This window comes from Malurus melanocephalus, unplaced genomic scaffold (assembly GCF_030028575.1).
Source record: "Malurus melanocephalus ecotype Western Australia unplaced genomic scaffold, MMel_1.1 scaffold_778, whole genome shotgun sequence".
Lineage (NCBI taxonomy): Eukaryota > Metazoa > Chordata > Aves > Passeriformes > Maluridae > Malurus > Malurus melanocephalus.
In genome coordinates, this window is record NW_026624010.1 from 18,283 (window position 1) to 42,043 (window position 23,761).

The 23,761-nt window shown below is 44.3% G+C and overlaps 1 protein-coding gene across 1 annotated transcript in view; it reads right to left on the reverse strand.

The window, feature by feature from the left end:
- Nucleotides 1-449: 449 nt before the first annotated feature.
- Nucleotides 450-23,761, reverse strand: part of LOC130584846 (cGMP-dependent protein kinase 1-like) — a gene marked incomplete at its 3' end in the record, with an annotated part of 161,325 nt that continues 138,013 nt past the window's right edge. Inside the window, exons 7-8 of the mRNA XM_057385078.1 lie at nt 6,936-7,001; nt 450-524 (exon numbers count right to left, since the gene is read on the reverse strand). Of these exons, the coding sequence (XP_057241061.1) occupies nt 450-524; nt 6,936-7,001 (141 nt within the window). The remainder of the gene's footprint in view (nt 525-6,935; nt 7,002-23,761) is intronic.

Consider the following 23,761-nt stretch of genomic DNA (forward strand, 5'->3'; position numbering starts at 1 on the left):
CTTTGTCTCAAAATATGTTTGGCTTTGTGAAAGTATCTGASAAAGGTCAGAGTTCTCTGAGGAAATGCAATGTCTTCAACAATTCCCTCAGCAACAATTCCCTCAACAATTCCCTCAAAAACAATTCCAAGATCTGGAGTTTCTCACCTCCCAATAATTCAAGAGGATTTCTGCAAGATCCAAYATTTCTGCAGATCCAAGGAGGACCTTGGGACAACCTGGCTTTGGGCACCAACCAGAGGAGACTCATCTCCATATGCATGGGGAGAACCAGGGAGCCACAAGGAGGAAAATTCCTCCATCCAGAGGAGGAATCTCTTATTTTTAAGTTGTTTTGTATTATTGTGTGGAGAACAAGGATTGGGGTTTTTTTTTGAGAATTACAGTGGAGCACCATCAACAAAACAAGTTTTGAGACTTTGTGCTGAGCCCAAGGAGCAGACACTTACTTTGCTTTTGCTTCTGCATCCTCGTAGGCTTTGTTGGAGACATCATCCAGGCCCCCGATCAGGTGCTTGAAGGAGCTGTGAAGACAAAGGKACACTTTGAGAGGAAAATCCCAGAAACGTGAAGGTTAGACCAGACCTTGGAGATCATCCAGTCCTACCAGTAGCCCAGCACTGCCAGGTCCATGTCTGAGGAGATCTGGAAGCCCAGAGAGCCAACGGAGCTCTTTGGGGCCGGATCTCAATGATGGTGACCAACCAGGCCCAGGGCTGGGAATCTGCTGGGACACAGAAATGCTGGAGATGCAAAAAGCAAMTCCAARAAGATCCAGAATTATTYATCCAGCCCAGTGAAAYGGMTGCTGAAGGTTTTCASCCTCCAGRAGAAATTTCAGAKTAAATGTGCCAAYATGGYTGGTGGTGGCACCTCAACCATCCCATCCCTGCCCTCCAGCCAGGAGCCCTGCAAATCCCTCTGCTTCCATTTCTGGATCCCAGCTTTCTCATCTTTAGCGAAACAGCATCCAAAAACACATCAAGGAGGGTTCAAACTCAAAGAGAGGAAACTTAGGTTGCATATTGGGAAGGAATTGTTCCCTGGGAGGGTGGGCAGGCCCTGGCACAGGGTGCCCAGAGAAGCTGTGGCTGCCCCTGGATCCCTGGCAGTGYCCAAGGCCAGGCTGGACATTGGGGCTGGGAGCAGCCTGGGACAGTGGGAGTTGTCCCTGCCATGGCAGGGGTGGAATGGGATGAGCTATAAGGTCCTTTTCATCCTAAACCATTCTGGGACTCCATGAAAAACTAGAAATTAATAAATTAAATGGGTGAATGACTTCAAACAAAAATATTCCAGGTGAAAAGTTGCTTTCCACTATCCAATTCCAATATTCCCAGTGGGTTTGTCACCACAGGTTTTCTTTTTTTCAAGGAAGACAAATTGGAAAGGCTGAACTGCTGCAAAGCAGAGTCTCTTGACTGATCTCTGCCTTAAGGTCACAGCTTKGTAAGTGAAAATCCTGCAATTCCTCTGGCTCCTCTGTGCTCCTGACACTCTTGAGGAACGAAACACAGAGATGAAGCACAGGAATTGCTATGAGATGACAAAAAGATGAATGGAAAATTTGAAAAAAAAGAAACGAAAAAAGAAAAATCCCTATTCAGGGCCACACGGCCATATTTCTGACTTTGGGAATAAGAAGGGGATATTTAATATCTTTCTCAAGGATTTGTCTTCCAGCCTTACCCATCCTGGGATTCTCTGCTGAGAATTCCTGCCCAGGAAATACCCTCTGCCCACACCAATTCCCCCAGGCTTCCACTCCCCTTAATTCATTCTATTTGAAATCATGCAGTGGAGGAAATAATTTATGCAGCACAGGGAAAGCAAATTCATTCGTTCATTAATGAGGAAGAGAAGGCACAGACCCCTTTGCTCTCACACAAACTCATGTTAGAGATTTTTAACCAGGTAATTATTAATATTTTTAATTTTAGGACATGTGGATCATGGCAGTATCTTTCCAGCCCCAAAATCCTGGCTCAGCAGTGAAAACAGGAACAACTCAGCTCCTTCAACACTTCCACTTTTATYTCCCTGTGCTGGGAATGTGCCATGGGATGAAGCAAAACCTTGCAGAGGACAGTGAAAGCAAAGCAGGATCAGGATGTCAAAGCTCAGTGAACCCCAAACAGGTAATTAGCAATTAATTAACACAGTAACAGCACTCRGGAAGGCCATAAGGCATCACCTAGGGCTTAAATTGAAATTTAGGCTTGGTTTGCTTAGGAAGAGGTGGAAGGGTTAAAAAGCCCTTTTTTGGCAATGCCAATAAATCTTTTTCTAGTGGAACATCAAAGAAGAAAAWGTCACTGAAAGGAGTAACRAAAGTTTCTCTAAACCCCTTAATWTTTATTAAAATTTTTAAGCCAGACTTAGCACTGGGCAAGATATCAAAGTTCTTGAGTCCCTTTTTTATTGCCCATCTCAATGCTGTTGCAATCTCAGCTCAGTCCTAACCTCCCCAAGAATTCAATCAGAAACTGCTGGGGTTTTTTTCTCCTCATGGCCTTTTCTCTTCATTTTTTCTATTCTCTCCTCATAACCAATTTTCTCCATGGATAAACTTCGCTCCGAMTGGGAGAAACAGTAAAGCAGCAAACCCTAAAATCTCCACTGAAAGAGCTCTGCTCATCTTATATAGGGTCAGTCATGCCAGGACAATACATTTTTATTTTATTTTTCTCCAATTTCCATTGCCAAGAGGGCTGATCCAATAACCTCTGTTGGCACCTCACAGGCTCTCTCCCCGATAAAAAACAAACCCAGGTTTTGAAACGCAGACAAAAGACATAAAATGCAAAGTGGAAAAGCAGAAAAYAGCTGAAATATTTAAAATGCTGCTTTAAAAACACATGCATCCTCTTGGTATGTGCAGCTGAAGGAGACAAAAAGCTGGAAAAAGCATTTMGTGTAAATTCCAGGTAGTTTTGTAAGTCTCTGTCAGCAGCAGCTGTGCCTTGAGTTTTCCTGGCTCTGATCCATCAGCTCCTCTCTCCCCCTATTTGCACGAGGCAGTTTTGTCCTCCCAGCACCCACGGTGTTGCTAAATCACTAAGCTCCAGGAAAACATTGTTAGCGCCATAAATAACTTACATGGAGAGAAAAAAATCACCCCTAAATAAAAGATGAACGTGAATCAGCATTAGTGTAAATATTGCTGCAGTTCAGGAGTAGCCAGGAACACCAATTGAGTTTCAAGCGGTATGTGTGGAAAAAACAGGAATGATAAAGTTACACCAGCTTGTCCCTGAAGGTGCCAATGATGATCCAAACGTCAGCAGTGAGTCTGGAGCCTTTCCCTTCTGTTTTCTCTCCATACAAAGGGGCTGCAAGTGAAGTCTGTCTGTGCATCTTTATCCARACTGATCACAGAACAGATGCTCGAGAGGTGTCTGCACCATTTTTATCAGAAAACCTTTCACAGCCAAGTCCCTGCAGGACCAATCCATCACATCCAGCACATATTTGTTACATTTTCCTCTGCTGTACCTCTGGAACAAATCTAATAACCCCTCCAAGGAGACTGGAAATGCATCAGGATGAGCTCTGACAAGGCCAGGCTTGGGACAATTTGGAGGCAACACCATYGAGCATTTCCCACAGTGACTTTTTCTCTCAGAGGATGAATTTCTGCAGTGCCACCACAGGAAAAGCTTCATTAACAACAGCCATGACCTTGTMAGGTCAAGGCAAGTCCTAAAGACAGAAAGTCCATGAATTGTAAGAGAGAAAGCTTGGAAACAGAAATGCAAAAAGAGGGTTTGGGAGATGCTAAATATTGATGTGTTTCTGCAGAGTGGAGGTTTGGTCAGAAGGAAATGGTTGGGTTTGCAAGGAGCTGTCTGGGTCCTCAGGTTCTCCAAATGCCTTCCAATGGTCAGATATCCAGCTGACCATTTTTTCACAATTCCCATGAACACTGGGTGGATTTTGCTGAGGTTTCCAAGCCAATTCCCTAAGCCCCCAGTTGGGTCTGTGCTCCATGGCTGGCAGGAAGAACACATGGATAAATTCACGGAGAAGTCCCCAGCCTGCCCTGTGCTGGGGTCCCTTAGCAAAGCTGTCACACTCGTTTCCTCCCCCCTCACTTCATTTTCCCTACTGGATTATGGTGGCTTCTCTTCCATGATTATTTCAATGATAATGGGAAATTTCTTGGGAATTTTTCTTTCCAATTGCTAAGTTCTTTCAAATACACCTGACCACGTAGGACTACACAAGGTTTTTTTGGTTTTCCTGGCAGTTTTCTTCCTTGGGGGACAAAAATGAATGGTGCTTCTGATGGGAATCACAGAATTCCCAGAAAAGTTTGGTTTGGAAGGGACCTCAAAGCCCCCCCAGTGCCACCCCTGCCATGGGCAGGGACACCTCCCACTGTCCCAGAGTGCTCCAAGTATCCAGCCTTGGGCACTGCCAGGGATCCAGGGGCAGCCACAGCTTCTCTGGGCACCCTGTGCCAGGGCCTGCCCACCCTCCCAGGGGAGAATTCAGAGCACTAAGGACCAAATCCCACTGAAATTCATTATTCCAGTAAAGGAAGTGACTCAAAAACACAACTTCAAGATGGAAAAAATGCCAAAGCTATTCGTAACAAAYATTTTCAGGACAAGGACAAGTGGGAACAAAGTCCATGGGATGCATCAAATGCTTCCTGCAGGTTGTTTTCAATGTTAGAACAGGATTCTGCTCATCCCCTCACCAGAAAAGGATGTTGGAAATGCAGTTTGCAAAGCACATTGACCCAGATCGGCAAGAAATTGCCCTACTGCTTTTGTGGTGCCTCTCGGGTGTTTTTGGGACTGGAAGAGCCTTCTGGATTCACAAGGAAATTAAAAAGCAAGGCAGCACCAACATCACTGATTAATTAAAGACCCATCCTGAACTCCAGTTTGACTTCCCTCATGGCATCTCCAACTCTCACTGCTTCACCCTGTAGCCATTTTATACATATTTTACACATTCCAGAAATACTTTTAGGCAGAACATTCCCACTTTTCATGCTTAAACAATTCTCTTCTTAAACCCAACTTAAGTAATTCCCTCCTCAAACCCAGCCTTCCCAGAGCTCCCAGCTCATGCCTGTGAAGAAAGTTTCCCATATTATTCAAAYTCTGCAGCCACTGAACCAGCCCTAAAACTGCAGGGAATACTGGCAAAGGCAGAGCCCAGGATCATGTCTCCCTGAGGAACAACTTGCTGTGGCACTGAGGTGTGACTCTGTTCATGAGATGGGAGTGGGGCAGCTGGAACAATTTCTGGATGCCTTAGGAAGTCTTTTACAAGGCAGTTGGAAGAGTTTCTCCTGCTGCCAGCTAATGCCAATGGGAGATATTGGGCAGYGAGACTGGAATTCTGCTGGAATTCCATGTGTTAAGGGAAAGGTCTTCTCCCATCACTCATTTTTGAAACTGCAACACCACTTTTGCTGAGATACTTCAGATGGAGACACCCACGGAGCATGAAAATTGCTGCTTCAGTGGCTCCATCTGATTGGGCCAGGAGCTCATCTGGGAAAAGGAAATATTTGGCAGCTTCAGTGACTCATGTTACCCCTCCAGCTGCAGGGAACACCCACTCCCTGCTCCCACTGCCACCTCGGTGTCACTCAACCTTCACAACAACCCACAAGGTGTAATATTCCCTGTATCTGGAGATTAAAAAATGCTTGTTTTTCCTCACCAATTTCCCAGATTCCCATAAGTCTTGGTAGCATTTCTCCACATGAAATTTTGCTCCTGCAGTTGTTATCATTCCTATAAAATAACAGCCTWAGGGAGAGCTGGGACACAAAATTCAGCATTGCTCAGGACACAGGACAACCTGCCCTGAGCTGTAAATAGGGYGTTAAAGAGGGTCACTTTCCTTGCACTATAAATAAGAATTTAATAAATAATGGTACCCTGCTAATTGCAGAGTGTTAATAGAATCTTGGGGGTAGATTAACCATGGCTTCATCAGTTTAAATTTAACTTGTACTTCCTTACTATGTCAAGGGCATTGGATACTGAGGACAAGGAAAGGAACAGTCTGGAAAATGATTGGGAATGAGTGACTCTGCAATTATTATTATTATCTGGGGCTTTTGAACTCTCACAGTGCAAACCAAAAATATTTGTTGCAAACGTGTAAAAAAACCAAAGCGTAAATTACTTGTTTTTATTTCTCTGAATTAATGTTTGCTAGATTATCCAATTATTAAAAATAAAAATATTATTAAAATATTGTCTTGTTAAGGAATCTAATTCCTCTTCCCTCTCTCACTTTCCCATGGAAAGATTTCCTTGGAAGACATGTCCATGCCTTTAGCTAGTCTGTGCAGTGCTTCAGTGCCCTCACAACTGGAAAACCACCCCAGGAGTCATGCTGGGTTTTCATGGCCTTTAATGCCATTTTAATGTACTTGTAAAATTTCATTCCCAGCACCTGCAGAGAGCAGTTGGATTTGCAGCACAGGAGCATCCAGGCATGGGTTTTTTTTCTGAATTAAACCCCTCTCATTCGCTCATGCTTCCGATACAAATTATTATTTCACTCTTCTGACCTCCTGTATCTCCCTCAAGCCATGGAGCTGCCAGCAGGGCCATGTCCTTCTCCCAAGGCCTCTCCATCCCCACAGGGACTGGGATAACACCTCACTCCAACATTTCTCAGGAGCTGATGCCTTTGGTGATGTGAACTCCACCCAGATCCCCTTCCAGGGCAATTCCAGCTCCTCCTTGATTTCCATTTGCTCTTTCTGAGCTGCAAATTGAGTTCTACCCGGTAGATTTAGGGCCACCTTCCCTCCATTCATGAAGGCCACATCTGGGACTTTATCACCCAAAATGGAGTGGCCTCTCTGGAGAAGATGATCCAARGCTCTGGTGAAGCTCTGGAAAAGGTAAAACTTGGGAGTTTCCCGCCAGCCCCAGGCAGAGTGAGGGACTTACTCTCTGTCTATGACCAGACAAGTGACCGCTTCGGCTGCGATGACGTTGGCTGTCCTGACATCCTCCCTGCAAGACAAAGCACAYWRCCRGAGTTATTTCCATGACAAACTTYYKRWTTYCMAAMMWWMSRGGSYYYTYMARSMMYTTKGGRAWWMMWTTYYKSYYTTYMMMRSYTTTYCCYKSYKKTTYYMWYMWYCMWWWWRGBYWAWWAAARRMYWRRAWTYCMAAAWTTYYWAWWAAAAAATCAATTTAATTCAYTTTAATCAGGCTGAATCGATGTTCCATCAGGGTTTAAGAAATGGCGCTGTATTTTCTCTGTTGCTAAAGTAAATGTACAGGAATCACTTCATCCCAATTCCTTCCAACCTTTCCATATTCCAAGGGTAAGTGAATTACAGGCAAAAGAGACCTTTTCTCTTCTAAACACACCTCATTCATTGAGGCTGGAACACCACTCTACATTTTCACTGAAGCAGAAAATGAGATTTAAAGGTGCTGTCAGGAATAGAAATCCCCCTGTTTAAGGACTGGGGGTATAAAAGAGGAATATGGTTCAAGAAGGGTGATGCACGTGCACTCTCCCTTTGAGGTCATCATTAATTAACTTAAATTGCTTTGGAGCTCTGTTCATGGTCATATCTTTGAAACAGAGCAAGCAGTAGTACAAGGAAAGAACATTAATATTCCAGCCTATGCTTGAATGCTGACKCTGAGTCTATTTGGACTGGAATTAAGTGTGCATTAGTCCTAATTTACCCACTGATAAATCACATYGTGCTCATTTGAAGCAAGGAGAGAGAAGCAGCTGAATAGCAGTGGGTAATTATCTCTATTAACTCCTAAAACTGGTAAATACAGAGAGGATAAGGAATGACAATATTGAATTCCTCAGTAAGTTGCTGTAGGTAGCTTTTGCCACTTTATTGATCCATTAAGAGGAGTAATCAAACTGGTTGCTGCTCACTATTCCAGTTAAAACTCAACACATTTGTCCCATTATCCCAGATGTCACAAAAAGACATTCATCCCTTTTTATTTATGGACCAGGGACATGATTTGGTTCCTGTTTTATATTTAGATGATKACAGACCAGGAAAAGACAATAAAATCGGTGGCCTCAGTTCAAACGTTTTCAATAAAATTTGAAATTAGGTATTCAAATGCACAAGGCACCATTGAAATTTCTGCTGTCTTGTCTTTAATCCATCCTTTCCCAAAAGGTGACTTTGGCCAGYGGCTGCAGCACAGGAAGTGCAGCAATCCATGGCACTAATGGCAAATGAAACCCTGCAAGTGCATGGYAGGAAGTGCAACGAGGAAAACTCCAAGTGCAAGGCATAAATTGGAAAAGAAATTAATAAGAGGGGATTAAAGRCAAAAGCAACCATCAGCCAGTGCCCTGCATTAAATGAGAGAGTAACTACTACAAGTAAGTGGCATTAAACACAGCAAATAATTACTACAAGTGCACAGACTTTGGTGCAGAAGTTATTGTTACCAGTGCGTGATATTAAATGCAACGAGTAATTTCTACAAATCCAGGAGTAATTCCCAGCATTAAATGAAAAATCACCCACCAGTCAGTGCCCAGCATTAAATGCAGAAGGAATTACTGCAAGTGTGCAYGGCATTAATTGCAACAAGTAATTACCACATGTGAGCTTCATCAAATGCAAAAGTTATCAGAGTAAGGGCACAGCATTAAATGTAATAATTACTACAAGTGCAAGGCATTAAATCCAGAAGTTACTACAAGTAAGTGCATGGCATTAAATGCAACAAGTAAATGTGGTATTAAATGGAAAAGTAACTACTACAAGTGTAGAGCATTAAAAACAAAGGTAATTACTCCCAGTAATTACTCCCAGTGCCCAGCATTAAACGAAAAACAAATTACTAGTAAATACATGGCATTAATACAACAACTAATTACTACAAGTGTAAGGTATTAAATGAAGAAGTTTCCCCTAGCAAATGCCCAGCTTTAAAGGCATGAGTAACTACTACAAGTGCAACAAGGAATTATGACAAGTGCGTGGCATTAATCTGAAAGTAATTACTGCATTAAATGCAGCAGGTAATTAATTACTACTAGTAATTATTTGAAGAGCACAGAGCTAAGTACACAAGCTGCTATGAGAAGTGCAATGCGTAAAACACAGCTCATTAATGGTTAATTAATTAATTAATTAACTGGTGCCAGTGCCCACCACCCCCGTGGCCCCAGCGAGGAGGGGAAGCACTGACTCGGACACTCCCTGGCCTTCATCCCCTTYCTCCTCGGAGCTGCTTCCCGAAAAGCTGCATTCCTCCTCGGCGGAATCGCCCTCGCTCTCCGAGTGCTCCATGGCCCCGGCTGCTCCAGCATTTCCCCCAGACATGCCAGATCCCCTCCAGCTCCGTCCTCTGGTATTTTCCAGCTCCCCCAGCCCAAACCTTGGCACCTGCAGACAGCCCCACAGCAGCTGTGACCTTTCTCGGCCAGGGAAATCCAAGAGGGGAGGATTTGGGAGCCCTCAGGAAATCCTTGGCTGTGCACAAAGGCCAAAAATCCCGTCAGGAGTCCTCGTGTGCCCCTTTTCACCTCCTTAACCGCAGGGTGGAATTTGGTGGCAAYGATATCCATGATCCCAAAGCTCTTCTCCTGTGTCACCCCACCACTAGAAATACAAGGCCATTAATTAAAGGATGGAATGCACAAATCTGTTTYACTCCTTGGAATTCACAGCCCACTTCAGCACACGGGGAAGTTACAGCAATTTTCCWTCTGACAAGCTGACAACAACTCAATTTAAGAAGAATGAAGTTTGTACACCAGCCTGTTCCATGGTTTTACCTTAGGCTGCCATGATTTGTTCTAAATTTAGAAATATTTCAGGGGATTTGTGTTGTTTCACTTTTTTTTTTACGTTTCTACATCTCCAAACTGATCCAATCCTGCTCCAAAACCACTCCCATAGCTCCCACTGCTTTTAATCCCTTGCAAGGGCACTCCAAAGCTCCCTGGGCAGCCCCTGCCAAGGCCTGAGCACCCTTTCCATGCAGAAATTCCTGCTGATGTCCACCCTGAGCCTCCCCTGGCCCAGCCTGAGGCCGTTYCCYCTYSTCCTGTCCCTGTTCCCTGGAGCAGAGCCCGACCCCCCCGGCTGTCCCCTCCTGTCAGGGAGTTGTGCAGAGCCACAAGGTCCCCCCGGAGCCTCCTTTGCTCCTTAAATCCCAGCAGCAGCTCCTGGGAGTTTTTACTGTTCGAGCTCTCCGTGCAGTAAAGAGCGGAATTTCTTTGACCAACAGAGCTTAGAAAGACTCAAGTCCTCACTCAGCCTCATAAATATTCCAGTCAATTACCACTTTTTTTTTTTTTTTGTAAATCTTGTTGTACAACCCTTGGCAAGGCTTAAACCTTTTTTTTTTTTTTTTAAATCTTGTTGTACAACCCTTGGCAAGGCTTAAACCTTTGGGCTGGAGCCACTGGGAGTAGAAATATATTTTAGGTGCAGTCAGTAAGGGCTAACAAGATGCTCACGAGGCATAAAACAAAGTATTAGAGGAGGTCGTTACACTTTCTATTTGGAGAATTGTAGATTTTGCTTATATTGAGTAAAAAACCTGTAAAACAGTCTTTTTAAAGCTGAATGAGCTGAATTGTTGTTTTGTAAGAAATGTTTTGTTTTCCCATTATCATAAAGCTTCAATCACAATGGGTTTTTACTACATGTCCTCAGACTGTGGTACCTTGCATCCAAATCCCTCCTGTTGTATTTCATTCCCTTTCARGAGGTGGGATTTTAATGCCTGGGGGGGATTTTCAAAGATTTTATGAAAYGGCTTTTCATGTGCAGCCTTTTCCAATGGCACCTTTGATCAGTTTCATGTTAAAATCAATAAAAGTTTAGTAGAGCAGGTTGTGTTTGTAAATCCCAGCGATGTAATTTTCTATAAAAGCAAATGGCAAATGGATGTTGGGTTCTCAGGAACATGAAAGKTTGGGAATCCAAACTTTGGTCTTTGAGGAGTGGTTTCCCCTATSGAAATCAAGCAGATCCAGGTGATGGATGCAGACATAAATCACAGAATTCATTAGGTTTGGAAAAGATCTCCAAAACCATTGATCGACCACATCTCCATTTGGTCAACTTCTCTGGGAGGATGGGGAGTCTATGCCCAGTTGTTTCCTGATGTTCACCATTTCCTTCCCTAAAAACGATGCTAAAACCCCATTTCTTGGCTCAAGACACTGGAGAACCTCGAAGGTTCCCCCAGAGCAGATGGGTCAGGACCTGGTGGCTGCTGTGAGGAAGCTGCTGCTGCTTGGGAGAGGTCCTGTGGGACCTCAGGAGATGAGATCATCTGAGAATGGTGTTAATGAGGCTTTGCAGAGCAAATCCAGAAATAAAAAATGAGGTCTCCCCTGGTGGGTTTTAAATTATGCCAAAGGACTATCCAGAGGTTCCTAATTTGCTGCTGCTGCAGTTCTTTAATGCATTTCCCCCTTTCCAGCACTGTACTCTTGACCTTGTTACAACATTCTTAATAAGGTTGATTTAAAGGATTTAGGATGAGGCAAGTCAGAAAACAGTGAAAGGAGAAAAAATGAGAAAAATCAGTTATTAGCTTGAATTTWTCAAAACCAGCTCAAACCCAGCATCTCTATCTCCATTTTAAATTTTGTTGGGTATTTTCTGCTTACACTGTGACTTTCAGGTGGGGGATAAAAATCAGCTTTATTGGGTAYTCTGAGGAGGGGCACCCAAATTTGGTGATCTTCTAAGCTTTAAAAAGAGGGGTTTGCCTTCCTGGGGACATAAAAATGTCTTTTTAAAGCTTTGATTACCTTTTATTTGTAATAATGTCTAATCTTCACCTGCATATTGGCCTACAGTTGCAGCAGGGTGAGATGCCACAACCACCTGCCTCTGCTTGATTTGGTACAAATAAATGAATGATCAGGGTTTTATGTGACAAAACCAAACTAAACCTCACAATTACTGGGCTGCCCTGAGAATCCTATCCAAGGAATCAAACTGGCATGGGAAGAGATGAATTCCTGGGATGAAATCATTTTTATGAGCCAAGCAGGTATTTAGGAACAAATTGTGATGAATCCCAATGTGGTGTTTGAATATGAGCACAGGAAGGACTTGCAGTACTAAAAATGARGAGTAAAAGCGAGTCCATGCTCCTCCTCCATGGTGGGTCTGCACCAAAGCACTTCCAGTGTTAAAATGGGTAATAACTTAYGGAAATTTGACTAGGGATTAAAAGGTTTTGTACAGAATAAAACGCCTGTCAAAAGAAGAAATGCAACTCAAAGCTTAAATAAAGTATATATGGAAAAAAAGTCCAGACATGAGGCAGAATTATAGCCYTGAATTTTGAATACAGCACTAGAATAGTCTGGGAAAGTCACATGGAAATTAAGAATTACATTTTCCTTATAARTGTTCTGGTATTAATATTCCCATGGGTCTTTCAGGCTTGGCAGAAAGGAGCACTGGCTGTCCTTGGGATGTCAGTGTCTCCGTGGGAATCAAATCCCTCCTCAATTAGTCTTCTAAAAAAGGGCCATTTTGGTGCATTCAGGACAAAGGACAAAGGGAAGTTTTGTTAATACTTATTAACATTCCAAATGTGCGTTTCAAGGAGGGATCCTGTTGTTTCAGTGTTCCAGACCAGGTTGGTGGGGCTTGGAGCAGCCTGGGACAGTGGGAKGTGTCCCTGCCCCATGGCAGGGATGGCACTGGATGGGYTTTAGRGTCCCTTCCAAMCCAAACCATTYCAGGATTGTTTGATATTCCYTATCTATAATAKATATAAATAAAATAATAAGTATTTCTCTTGTGACGAATCGCCAGAGAAACTCTGTTTGTGCCACCCCTCAGGGAATGCACCTGCCTGGGAATGGAATTCCAGTTAAATCCAAGAGCTGCCACAACACACTGAGGATATCCACTGCAGGTATTCCCTCATCCAGCTGAAATCCTTATTGYTGCTGACTTCAATGCTGGAAGAGAAAGTGATCAGTATCTCATCCCTTTTCGTTTGCTTCCAAGCCCTGCATGGAATCTGGTTTAAACCCTGTAACTGCACCCATCCCACCATGGCAGGGAATCAAGCAAGGAATCACAGAAGTGCTGGAAAAGCTCTGTAGGATCACTGAGTCCAGCCATCCACCCTGCAGCACCCAGTCCTGCCCTAAAKCCYGTCCCCAAGTGCCACATGCACAGATTCAATCCCTGTATCTCATCCTGTGCTTGCCACTGCTGAGACGGGAACAACGCTCAGAAATCCCTGTCTGCTGATGGAAAAACCATYCTCACCATTCCCATTCCTCCCAGGAATCCCTCAGCAATATTGCTGTGATTTACTACAGTGTTTCCAGCAGCCCAGAAATGTAGGGAAGAGCAKACACAGCTATAGGAATATTCTGTAGGAATCAAAACTGGTATTTTTGTGGCTTAAGTTTAGTCTGAAGTGACAGATAAACCCAAATCTGAGTGACATAACATTGACACTGGGATCACAAAATCCCCTTGCTTATCATACCCATTAATGATTAAAGCCAATTACTGTGTAATTTGTTCAGAATGATTGGAATGAACCAGTGTCTCACTAGTCCATAATTAATTATATTCCCCAAGTGAAACAGTCCAGGGGTGTGAAATGACCACTTTTTCATTAAAGTGAAATAAAACCCTACCACACCCCATCCATCGCTGTTTTAATCAGCCAGTGGGTGACAAGAGCATCTTTTAGATATATTAAATGGTAATTATCCCATTCAAGGACAATTCAATTAAACCTTGAACAAATCAGAAGAGTTCCAGAAACCAGAGCCTTGCAGACCTACCCTCCATAAGGAACTTATCTGCCAGCCTTGATCAGGTAATTCAAAGCCAGGCAAAGCCAAAACCCCCAGGAAATTGGCACAGATGAAAAGGAAACCATTTATTTGCATTATTTTTCTCAAAAAAGAARAGCAGCAACAACAGAATTTAGCAGACAGAGCAACATGAAATGTTCCTTGGCCCATTTTCTTCATGATGGGCTCAGCAGCTGCACTTTAATGTTATTTAATAAATCACAAGACAAACACATAAAAGAATAAGAAAACTTCCAAGACCACTGATGAAACAATCCCCACCTYGTCAGCTCCTTCCCTGGGAGGGTGGGCAGGCCCTGGCACAGGGTGCCCAGAGAAGCTGTGGCTGCCCCTGGATCCCTGGCAGTGCCCAAGGCCAGGCTGGACATTGGGGCTGGGAGCAGCCTGGGACAGTGGGAAGTGTTCCCATGGCAAGAGTGGGATGGGATGAGCTGATCCTTAATGCCCCTTCCAACCCAAACCATTGCAGGATTCCAATATACCTTGTCACCACCTCAGCCCCAGAATGGTGCAGAAGTAATGTTTTAACACATTTTCTTTTTGGGATAAAGTTCTCAAATATTTTGTATCTAAAATTATTCTTTGGAATGAGAACATAAAACAGCACTTAGGACAAATGCTGAGTAACATCCTGTAACAGTCACTGTCATCTGTATAAGATCATGGTATATATAAAACTCTGAAATGTTCCTGCCTCTACTCAATTCTACAACTGAAAACATTTCATTTCATTATAGCCCAACTGAGCACATAATGGAATTTAGCAAGTGCCTTAAGGATGTGTGGTTTACAGCTTTAGACTTTAGGAAGAAGAACTGGATTTTACAAGCCCAAAGGCTGAGGGAAAAGGAATAAAARGCAATTTTAAAAATTTTGATTAATTTAAATCTCTGGCAGCCCCTTCAGCAGCTGGACTGAAAACGCTTCGTTAGGGASGTTCTGCCACATCACCCTAAACCACTTTTTCAGGCTGAGCAAAGCCAAGATTAAATTGAGATGAARGTTGCCCACAGCTTTAGGAGTTTTAAATGAGCATTTTCCTTTTTTTAAATTGACTACAAACAGAGCTAAACCTCTAACAAAATGTCTGTTCCATTCAAGGCATGCAGCTCAGCGATTCCCATCCCTCTTGCTGGATTTGGAAATCCATGGCGAAATTCCCAGGAGAATTGCTGACACCTTGCTTCAAACAGCAAGAGCCTGCAGAGACCTCGGTGACAAACATTAATTTAATGAAACAAATACAGTAAATACAATTATTGTCAGCAAATCTGCACTTTCTAGAGGSTCTCAAAGCCTGGGCAGCTCTGTGGGTCTTGACTGGGAATTTCTCCCAGGCTCAGGAGCTTCAGSAAGAAACCCCAAGGTACTTTTTGGATGAGATCAGTAAATGGGTGTGAGATGCCAAAATCACCAGTGGGAAAGGTTCGATGGGGGCAGGTCATGAATGGAAAAGGGGAGAATTGGGGTTTGAGGCAGGAAAACTGAGGCATCAAGACCCAAACCAAAGGGTCAAAGCCATCTAGAAAGATCCCAGCAATTCCGGAGCAGTGTCCAGCCACAAAACCTCTGGAGGGTTTTGTCATATGGAAATTTTAGAGACTTTCTAGATCAGGAACTCTCCTGTTTGGCAGAGAGGCAAGTCCAGAAAAGAGCTGTGAGACATCAGGGCAGGGAAAATGAACTGAAGGTCCAGTGAAGAGAGGAAAAAGGCATTAAAAAAAAGACAAAAAGGAAGAAAAGGAGGAAACAAAGCCTTGCAACCCCTGTGTGGAGTCTGGACTCCTCCACCACATGTAGGAAGAAGGAAGTTGGGGATGCTAAGAGATGCCATGAGTTGGCAGCTAGGAATTCCAGTGACAACCCCCAAGCCTGAAGATGGATTCGTGGTCATGGTTGTTTTTCATGAATACTTAGGAATGGCTTTACTAAAAGACCAGCAGTTGGGTTGATGGACCAAAAGCTGAAGACAGGAAAGGAAAAAGGATAAAATCCATCAATTCAGGATGGAAGTGCAGTTGGCTGTGGTCCTGAGCACCCTGCTCAAATCAGAGCCCTCCGGAACTSGAGGTGTGCCAGATGCCCCCGGTGAGTCCCCTTCAGCTCAAATCACAACTTAATTCTGTAAAACTGGGAGAGCAAAAATCCTACAGCTTTCAATTCAATCAATAATATTGGTGGTAAGAAGAGTGAGGCAGCAGCTCAAAACTTGGCCACTGAGGAGCTCAAAACATGCTCGTCTGGGGAGGGAAAAGATCCAAGAGAGAGAAGGAAATGAAGGGCAAGAGTAAAAGGATTGTAGATAATGGAGACCATGAAGAGAACWCCAAGAAGACACCAGAAGAGAATTTCTTTTGCATTCCACATAAGGACAGAARTGTGCTGGGACATGTGACAGCACCTCAGGAGAACCAGATCTTGTCCTTTTTCTCTTCAAAAAGAGAAAAGCAGGGACTTCTTRGGCAGAGAATGGAGACAAATGCTGACAAATGATGGTCCCCTGTCAGGGACTGAAAAGCCAGCTGGGGGACTGCTGCTTTTCCTGGAAGAACRGAGAGATGGCAGAAGGGGCAGGACAATCAACATAATGAAGGAAATCAGTTGCAGGATTCCTGCCAGCACCCTTTGTCAGCACAGTGGGTGTGGGGATAAGGACYTTGTGGAAGGAGAACCAAGAAGACAGAGGAGGTTTGGTGAACCTGCAGAGAATCAGCTGCTGCAGGACTGCGGCAGGAAAATGGGCCACAGGAAGGGAAGGRGAGATCCCAGAGGASCAGGGGCTGGGTGRGCTCTCAACATGCCAGATGCCCATTAGGCAGTGGCCAGGCTTTATTAAAGCAAGGATSTMATGGAGAAGGCAGCATGGTCCTGTSTRTYCCAAAAATCTCTGGAAACYGAYGGTTAATCCCAGTGTTGAGGGTCCCCTCTCACCTCCATCCATCAGCACCTGCCTGAGGCTCCCACATCCATCAGARGTGTGTGGTTGGGAATAGCCAGCATTGTCCATGGAGAGACCAATCCCTGGGGGAGGGCTTGGCAGTGTCCCAGCCCCAGTGGGGAGGGAGGAGCTCTCCAGCACTGGGTCACACTGTTCACACTCTTTCCCCCACAACTGGCACGGCAGGAGTTGTTTCCCCATTTCAGTTCACCAGGAATGGGAAGCTGGAGCCTCCAGCAGAGTTTTGGAGGATCAGTGACATCGTGGCTCAGCCTAATGAAGTGTCAGTGGGTGCCCCAGGGGGAGCACTCCTAACCAAACAACCCCAACCCTCTGCGCTCAGCAAACAAGGACCCTAGGGCTCACCCACATGGAGTTTCCCATAAAAAACCAGCTCTCCTAGGAGCAAAACCATCCCAAACCCCCAGATACAGGAGCCAACCCCAAAGGTAACCCCAGCACCTCACACCAATTCTGGTGCTGTCATGAGAGTGCTGCCCCTCGCAAGAGCCATGCTCAAGCTGTGCCCTCACCTAAATAATCCCCAAATTTGGGTGGTGATAACAGAAATGACTATTTTAAATGTTACCCTGTGCCCTCACCTAAATAATCCCCAAATTTGGGTGGTGATAACAGAAATGACTATTTTAAATGTTACCCTGTGCCCTCACCTAAAATAACACCCAAATGTGGGTGGCGATAATTCATTATTTTTAAATGTTACCCCACTCTGGATGGGTATCCCCAGCCAGACTTGCTGCTCTCCAAGATCCCAAGAGGTCAGACTAGCTCCCCTTGGAGTTGCAGTGACACCGCACAGGGACAGGCAGGGACAACAGCAATCTGCTGGAATACATCAAGGATTTCAAAGCTAACTGTATCTTTTGTATCAAGACATGGGTAAAAGGTATGATCTGAGATTAAAATGGATGTTAATAATCATTAAGTTCAAAGCGGAAGTCTGGGAGAGTGATGCCTGTAAAGAAATTGAAACATAAACAGGACAGGGAAAGCACTCAGCCTATGGACTCATGGAGGGAGACAAGGAGGGYAGCAAACATAAATAAATCAGGATTATTCCTATATTGTTCCCAGGCTGATACCGCTAACTGAGCCCCTGCCAGGGCCTAAAAAAGCTCCAGGAGAGCTGGAGAGGGACTGGGGACAAGGGATGGAGGGACAGGACACAGGGAATGGGGTCACACTGCCAGAGGGCAGGGCCAGATGGGATATTGGGAATTGGGAATTGTTCCCTGGGAGGGTGGGCAGGCCCTGGCACAGGGTGCCCAGAGAAGCTGTGGCTGCCCCTGGATCCCTGGCAGTGCCCAAGGCCAGGCTGGACAYTGGGGCTGGGAGCAGCCTGGGACAGTGGGAGGTGTCCCTGCCATGGATGGGGTGGGATGGGATGGGCTTTGAGGCCACCACTACCCCATGTTCCCAGGTGCCACCTCCATATGCCCTTTTGATTATTTATAAAGCACAGGCCTCAACATTTAACCATGATGGTGCCTCATAATGATCACCTAATGAGTGGGCCCTGCATCCCAATTCTGGGTTACTGTGCAGAAAACCCCCTCAATTTTCTCAAATTTTTAAATTACAGGGATTTTAAATTGAGCTCCAAGCCTGACACACAAACCCCAATCCATCCAGGCTATAAAAGGAGATTTGAAGAGGAGCCACATCATGTGGTGCTGYAGTAAATTTAGCTCTAAATTTCAGCTGATATCCCATTTTTTTGCTCTCTTTTCCCCWCTTTGATTCCATCTTGTTGTAAACCTGCTCCAAGGGTTTGCTAACATGGATTATCCTGTCTACATCCCATGAATTAATTCCTACTCCTGCATCCCCCACAGGCATCTTCACTTGTTTGGGGTTTTTCTTTAAAAGGAAGTCAAGAGAATTAAAATTCATAGCTGCATTTCTCAGTTCCACTTAATCCTTACAAACCTGTGCTGGGGGGACTATTTTGATGGAAGCATTTTCCCAGGGAAAATGTGTGATTTCCTCACTGGAACTCTCGTGCAGGGATTTTTCTCTCCTCTCCTTAAAAATACATTTATTGCAGAAGATGGATTTTTCTTCCTCAGCCACAAACATTTGTCATAAACCAGCATTTTGACAYAAACATCCTCATTTTGAAATTCTAGGATGAAATGTTTTGATTCAATAGCTGMTGGTTATTATTGACAGCAAGGTGTTGCTGCAGGACCAAAATTAGGTYGGAAATTTTTTTYCYYMWTTTTTTCCTTTATTTTTTCTTTCAAACAGCACAGGAATTGCTGGCAAAAGATCATAAAAAGAAGGAAAAGGGAAGAGTTTGGAGCCTTCAGCCCTGCCAGGCTGTTTCACACCCTCCAGATGCGAAAAGCAAAGTGCAATTGCAGGGTTTTGCTCTTTCCAGGAAGCCAGAACCTGATCTGACCCCTGAATTCTCTTCCATCACCACCCATTCCACTCATCTCCCTGCAGATAGGAAAATAAATCCCCCAAATTGTGCTATTTTATACACTTAGAACAGGAAGATATTCTTTGATGTGAACAGCGCTCCAGCAGGTTTCTTAGTTAATAAACAGCAATAATATTTATTATTTCCTCTGCATTCCCTATTTAAATAATTTTTTTTCAGGCTCTGAAGCAGCACAAAGGGAAAAAGGCATTGGAAATATTCTTGGAGATGTTCACTGCAGCAAAAGCAAATATAATGGTAACTCTAAACCTTCWGTAGTGCTGCTTTCCCCCAATCCCCTGGGATTGTGCCTTTCTCCATCTGGCACACTCTGTTTGCCCAGCATTATACATCTATATTTTAATTATTTTTGATTTTTTAACTCGGCAGGAGGAATATTGTGCCTGCTTTTTAGACAACATCCTCAAAGGAAAAAAAAATAAACAGTTTGAGTTCCCAGGCTATGACTCAGTTGTAGAAAAGCAAGATCAATTTGTAAGCTGTGATTTTCTAAACCAACAATTATTGTCTTTAAGACTCCAAAGCACTTGCTTATTTACTGAGTGCATTTGAGTCATCAAGTTGGCTCTCAGYGTAACTTCCCCACATAAATTAATGTTATTTCTACCCTTTTTGTAAAAAGAGTAGTAAAAATTTGATTTTTTTTTATACTCCTAGAAAGGTTTGTGTTGCAAGGGACCTTATCTCCTAATGTTTTGGTTTTTGGTTTTTTTTTTCTGAGATTTTAGGTTTGATGAAAAGATTATTAATACAGATTTTAAAAGGTTGAGGCAACTGGGATTGTTCAGGCTGGAGAAGCTTTGGGGTGACCTCACTGTGGCCTTGCAGGACCTGAAGGAGCTCCAGGAAAGATGGAGAGAGACTGGGACAAGGGATGGAGGGACAGGACACAGGGAATGGGGTCACACTGCCAGAAGGCAGGGCCAGATGGGATATTGGGAATTGGGAATTGTTCCCTGGGAGGGTGGGCAGGCCCTGGCACAGGGTGCCCAGAGAAGCTGTGGCTGCCCCTGGATCCCTGGCAGTGCCCAAGGCCAGGCTGGACATTGGGGCTGGGAGCAGCCTGGGACAGTGGGAGGTGTCCCTGCCATGGATGGGGTGGGATTTTGGATCCTTGAGATCCCTACTAATCCAAACCACTCCAGGATTCTGATATTTGTTTCCTTTTTCTCTAAGGCAATAAATGAAAAAAAGGTGAATTTTTGTGCAGCAGCCTTTCATCCCTGACTGGCCCCATCCCTTCAGCCTTGCTGGGCAGGAATTGTGCATTCCCTCTCCCTGCTGTGTTACTGCACTTCCTATCCAAGCCTGGAAGTGTAAATTTTTGGTGGAGCAAAGCTGAAAAGCTGCACAGTTCTTTGGGAWGGGTCCCCAGCACCTGCCTGCCTCAGGTGGTACCAGCCCTCTGCACAAAAATTAGGAAGACCCCTGAAATTATGACCGGAGCTGTTTGTCAGAACACAGAATTACACTGCAGGTGCTGAGCTCCAGATCCAAACCTTTATATCAATATAGTAATTTATCTGCATAATAGTTATATAGAAATATATTACAACTCTTTTAAGACGCAGCATTTTTTTTTCCCATAAAAAGTGTGGCTCTTGTTAATGCAAAAGCAGGGCTAATTTCAGACGACCCAAGAACAGTTTRAGTTGGAAGGGATTTTACRGATCCTGTACTTCCAACTMCCCTGCCATGGGCAGGGACACCTTCCAGCGATCTTCACAAGGCACTAAATAAGCCAGAAAATGTAAAGAGAGGAGAGAAAAGTCAGCCTCAGCTGGCTTGTTGCCACATGTATCATCTCAGACAGCAGACTCCAAAAATCAAGAAGTCAACAGCACATCTGAGAACTCAGAGGCATCGCCTCAAGCAGCAGATGGCTCATCCAAAAAAACCCCAAAACCCAAACATGCCCCAATTAACACCACAACCTTCTTGGCAATTAGTGCCACACTTCAAAGCGTGCAGGAGGAGAAGGAAGATTTTAAAACTGCTAGAGGATATTCAACCCAGCAAGGATTAGAAATGATTAAAGGTGCCAGCTCTGGTTCAGGATGTTGGTCAGCAATTAATTCTGGGTGYTGGAAATGACAGGCTGGATGGGCCTTTGGGCCAGACCCTTCTGTGCTGGGATTTTAGGCAGGAGGAGTCAATAATAGCAATTGATTCCTGTTGGAAAAGCAGGAAACAGTCTCCATCTCAGGAGCCTCTGTCCAGGGCTCCCAAACAGGATCCTATGGGAGCCTCCACATCCTGCTCTGCCCTCTGGTTCTTCCCAGCTCATTTCTTGAGATATTGGTCAAAAAAAGGCAGAGAGGGAAGACCCAGAATCCTGGAAATCAGAGCACAATCCCWGGATGGTTTGGGTTGGAARGAACCTTACAGCTCATCCCATTCCACCCCTGCCATGGGCAGGCACCTTCTCCTATCCCAGGGTCCTCAAAGCCTTGGACACTTCCAGATCATGCCAGGATTGTGCTTTTTGGGGATTCTACCACTTCCCTGGGCARCTTGTTCCCCTGTACAACCCTTTTGGTGCAGAAATCTTTTCTGATGTCCAGAAACTGACCCTGCCCTGGTGAAACCTGAGGCCATTTCCCCTCATCCCATTTCTTGGTACCTGGGAGAAGGGACTGACTNTGGGCCTTTGGGCCAGACCCTTCTGTGCTGGGATTTTAGGCAGGAGGAGTCAATAATAGCAATTGATTCCTGTTGGAAAAGCAGGAAACAGTCTCCATCTCAGGAGCCCCAGTCCAGGGCTCCCAAACAGGATCCTATGGGAGCCTCCACATCCTGCTCTGCCCTCTGGTTCTTCCCAGCTCATTTCTTGAGATATTGGTCAAAAAAAGGCAGAGAGGGAAGACCCAGAATCCTGGAAATCAGAGCACAATCCCTGGATGGTTTGGGTTGGAAAGAACCTTACAGCTCATCCCATTCCACCCCTGCCATGGGCAGGCACCTTCCCCTATCCCAGGGTCCTCCAAGCCTTGGACACTTCCAGATCATGCCAGGATTGTGCTTTTTGGGGATTCTACCACTTCCCTGGGCARCTTGTTCCCCTGTACAACCCTTTTGGTGCAGAAATCTTTTCTGATGTCCAGAAACTGACCCTGCCCTGGTGAAACCTGAGGCCATTTCCCCTCATCCCATTTCTTGGTACCTGGGAGAAGGGACTGACTGGGAGAAAGGGAAGCAAATCCATCATGCCTGTAACAYTGGAATTCAACAAACCACAAAGGTCCTGATGAAAATTCCACAATTTTGCAATCATAAACRTCCTCCCACTGGGCTTGAGCCAAGGGCAGCCTGGGCAGGGCAGGGCCACATTTGACACCAGTTAAKGGAATTTCTGCTCCTTTAGGAGATCCATCAGCTCCAAGGTCCAGCTGCCACCTCTTCCCTGCAAAAAGAGCCCCAGCCCTGAGGGGAGCAGATGGTGACACCACCCCGGTGTCACTTTGCCTCCTCATTTCCAGCTGTCCCAGCTCTGCAGCTCTTGCCCTCCAAAGCCTCTGGGAGGGTTTTGTTTCAGGGAATTGCCAGYAGCTTTCCCAAAGTCTGGAGAAAGCTTCCCGCACCTCAGGGAGATGGATACAAATCCATCAGGGTGGGCTCCCTCCTCCTGCGCAGAGAAAGGGAGATAAAGGCTGAAAGATCTTCTGAGATCACCCCACGATTGCAGCAAGTGTAAAAAGCAGCTGAGCTAATGGATGAAAAAAATTCCAGATGGTCCTTGGAGACCATGAGTTAGATCCACCTGCACAGAGTGCAGGTGTTGGAAAAAGGGCAAAACTACCCTGGATTTATGGAAAAAGCACATTCTTTAGCAACAGCAGTGGCAAAAGATGCTTCTCAACTTGCCAGACAGAAGGTTATTTTTATTGATCTTTTTGGGCTCTTTTTATTAATCTTTTTAAGTTGTTTTTATTCGGTCTTTTTATGCCATTTTTATTAATCCTTTTTGAATTGTTTTTATTCATTCTTTTTTGCATTGTTTTTATTAATCTTTTTGGGTTGCTTTTTTCATCTTTTTGAGTAATTTTTATTCATTATTTTTGTGTCATTTTTATAAATTCCTTTTGGGTTGTTTTTGTTCTTTTTTGTTGTTCTTGTTCATTCTTTTTGGGTTGCTTTTATTCATTATTTTTGTGTCATTTTTATAAATTCTTTTTGGGTTGTTTTTGTTCTTTTTTGTTGTTTTTATTCATTCTTTTGAGGTTTTAATTCATCTTTTTGTGTCATTTTTATTAATTCTTTTTGGGTTGTTTTTGTTCTTGTTGTTTTTGTTCATTCTTTTTGGGTTGTTTTTATTCATCTTGTTGTGTCATTTTTATGAATTCTTTTTGGGTTGTTTTTGTTCATTCTTTTGGGGTTGTTTTTGGGTTTTTGTTGTTGTTGTTGTTTTTATTTTTTTGGGGGGGGGTGTTTTTATTCATTCTCCTGTACACCAACACTCAAAGTGCTGCTTCAGTTCTGTGGTGGCATCTGCGCTGAGGGTACATCCCCATCTCGAAAGGGAAAGGGAAAGGGAAAGG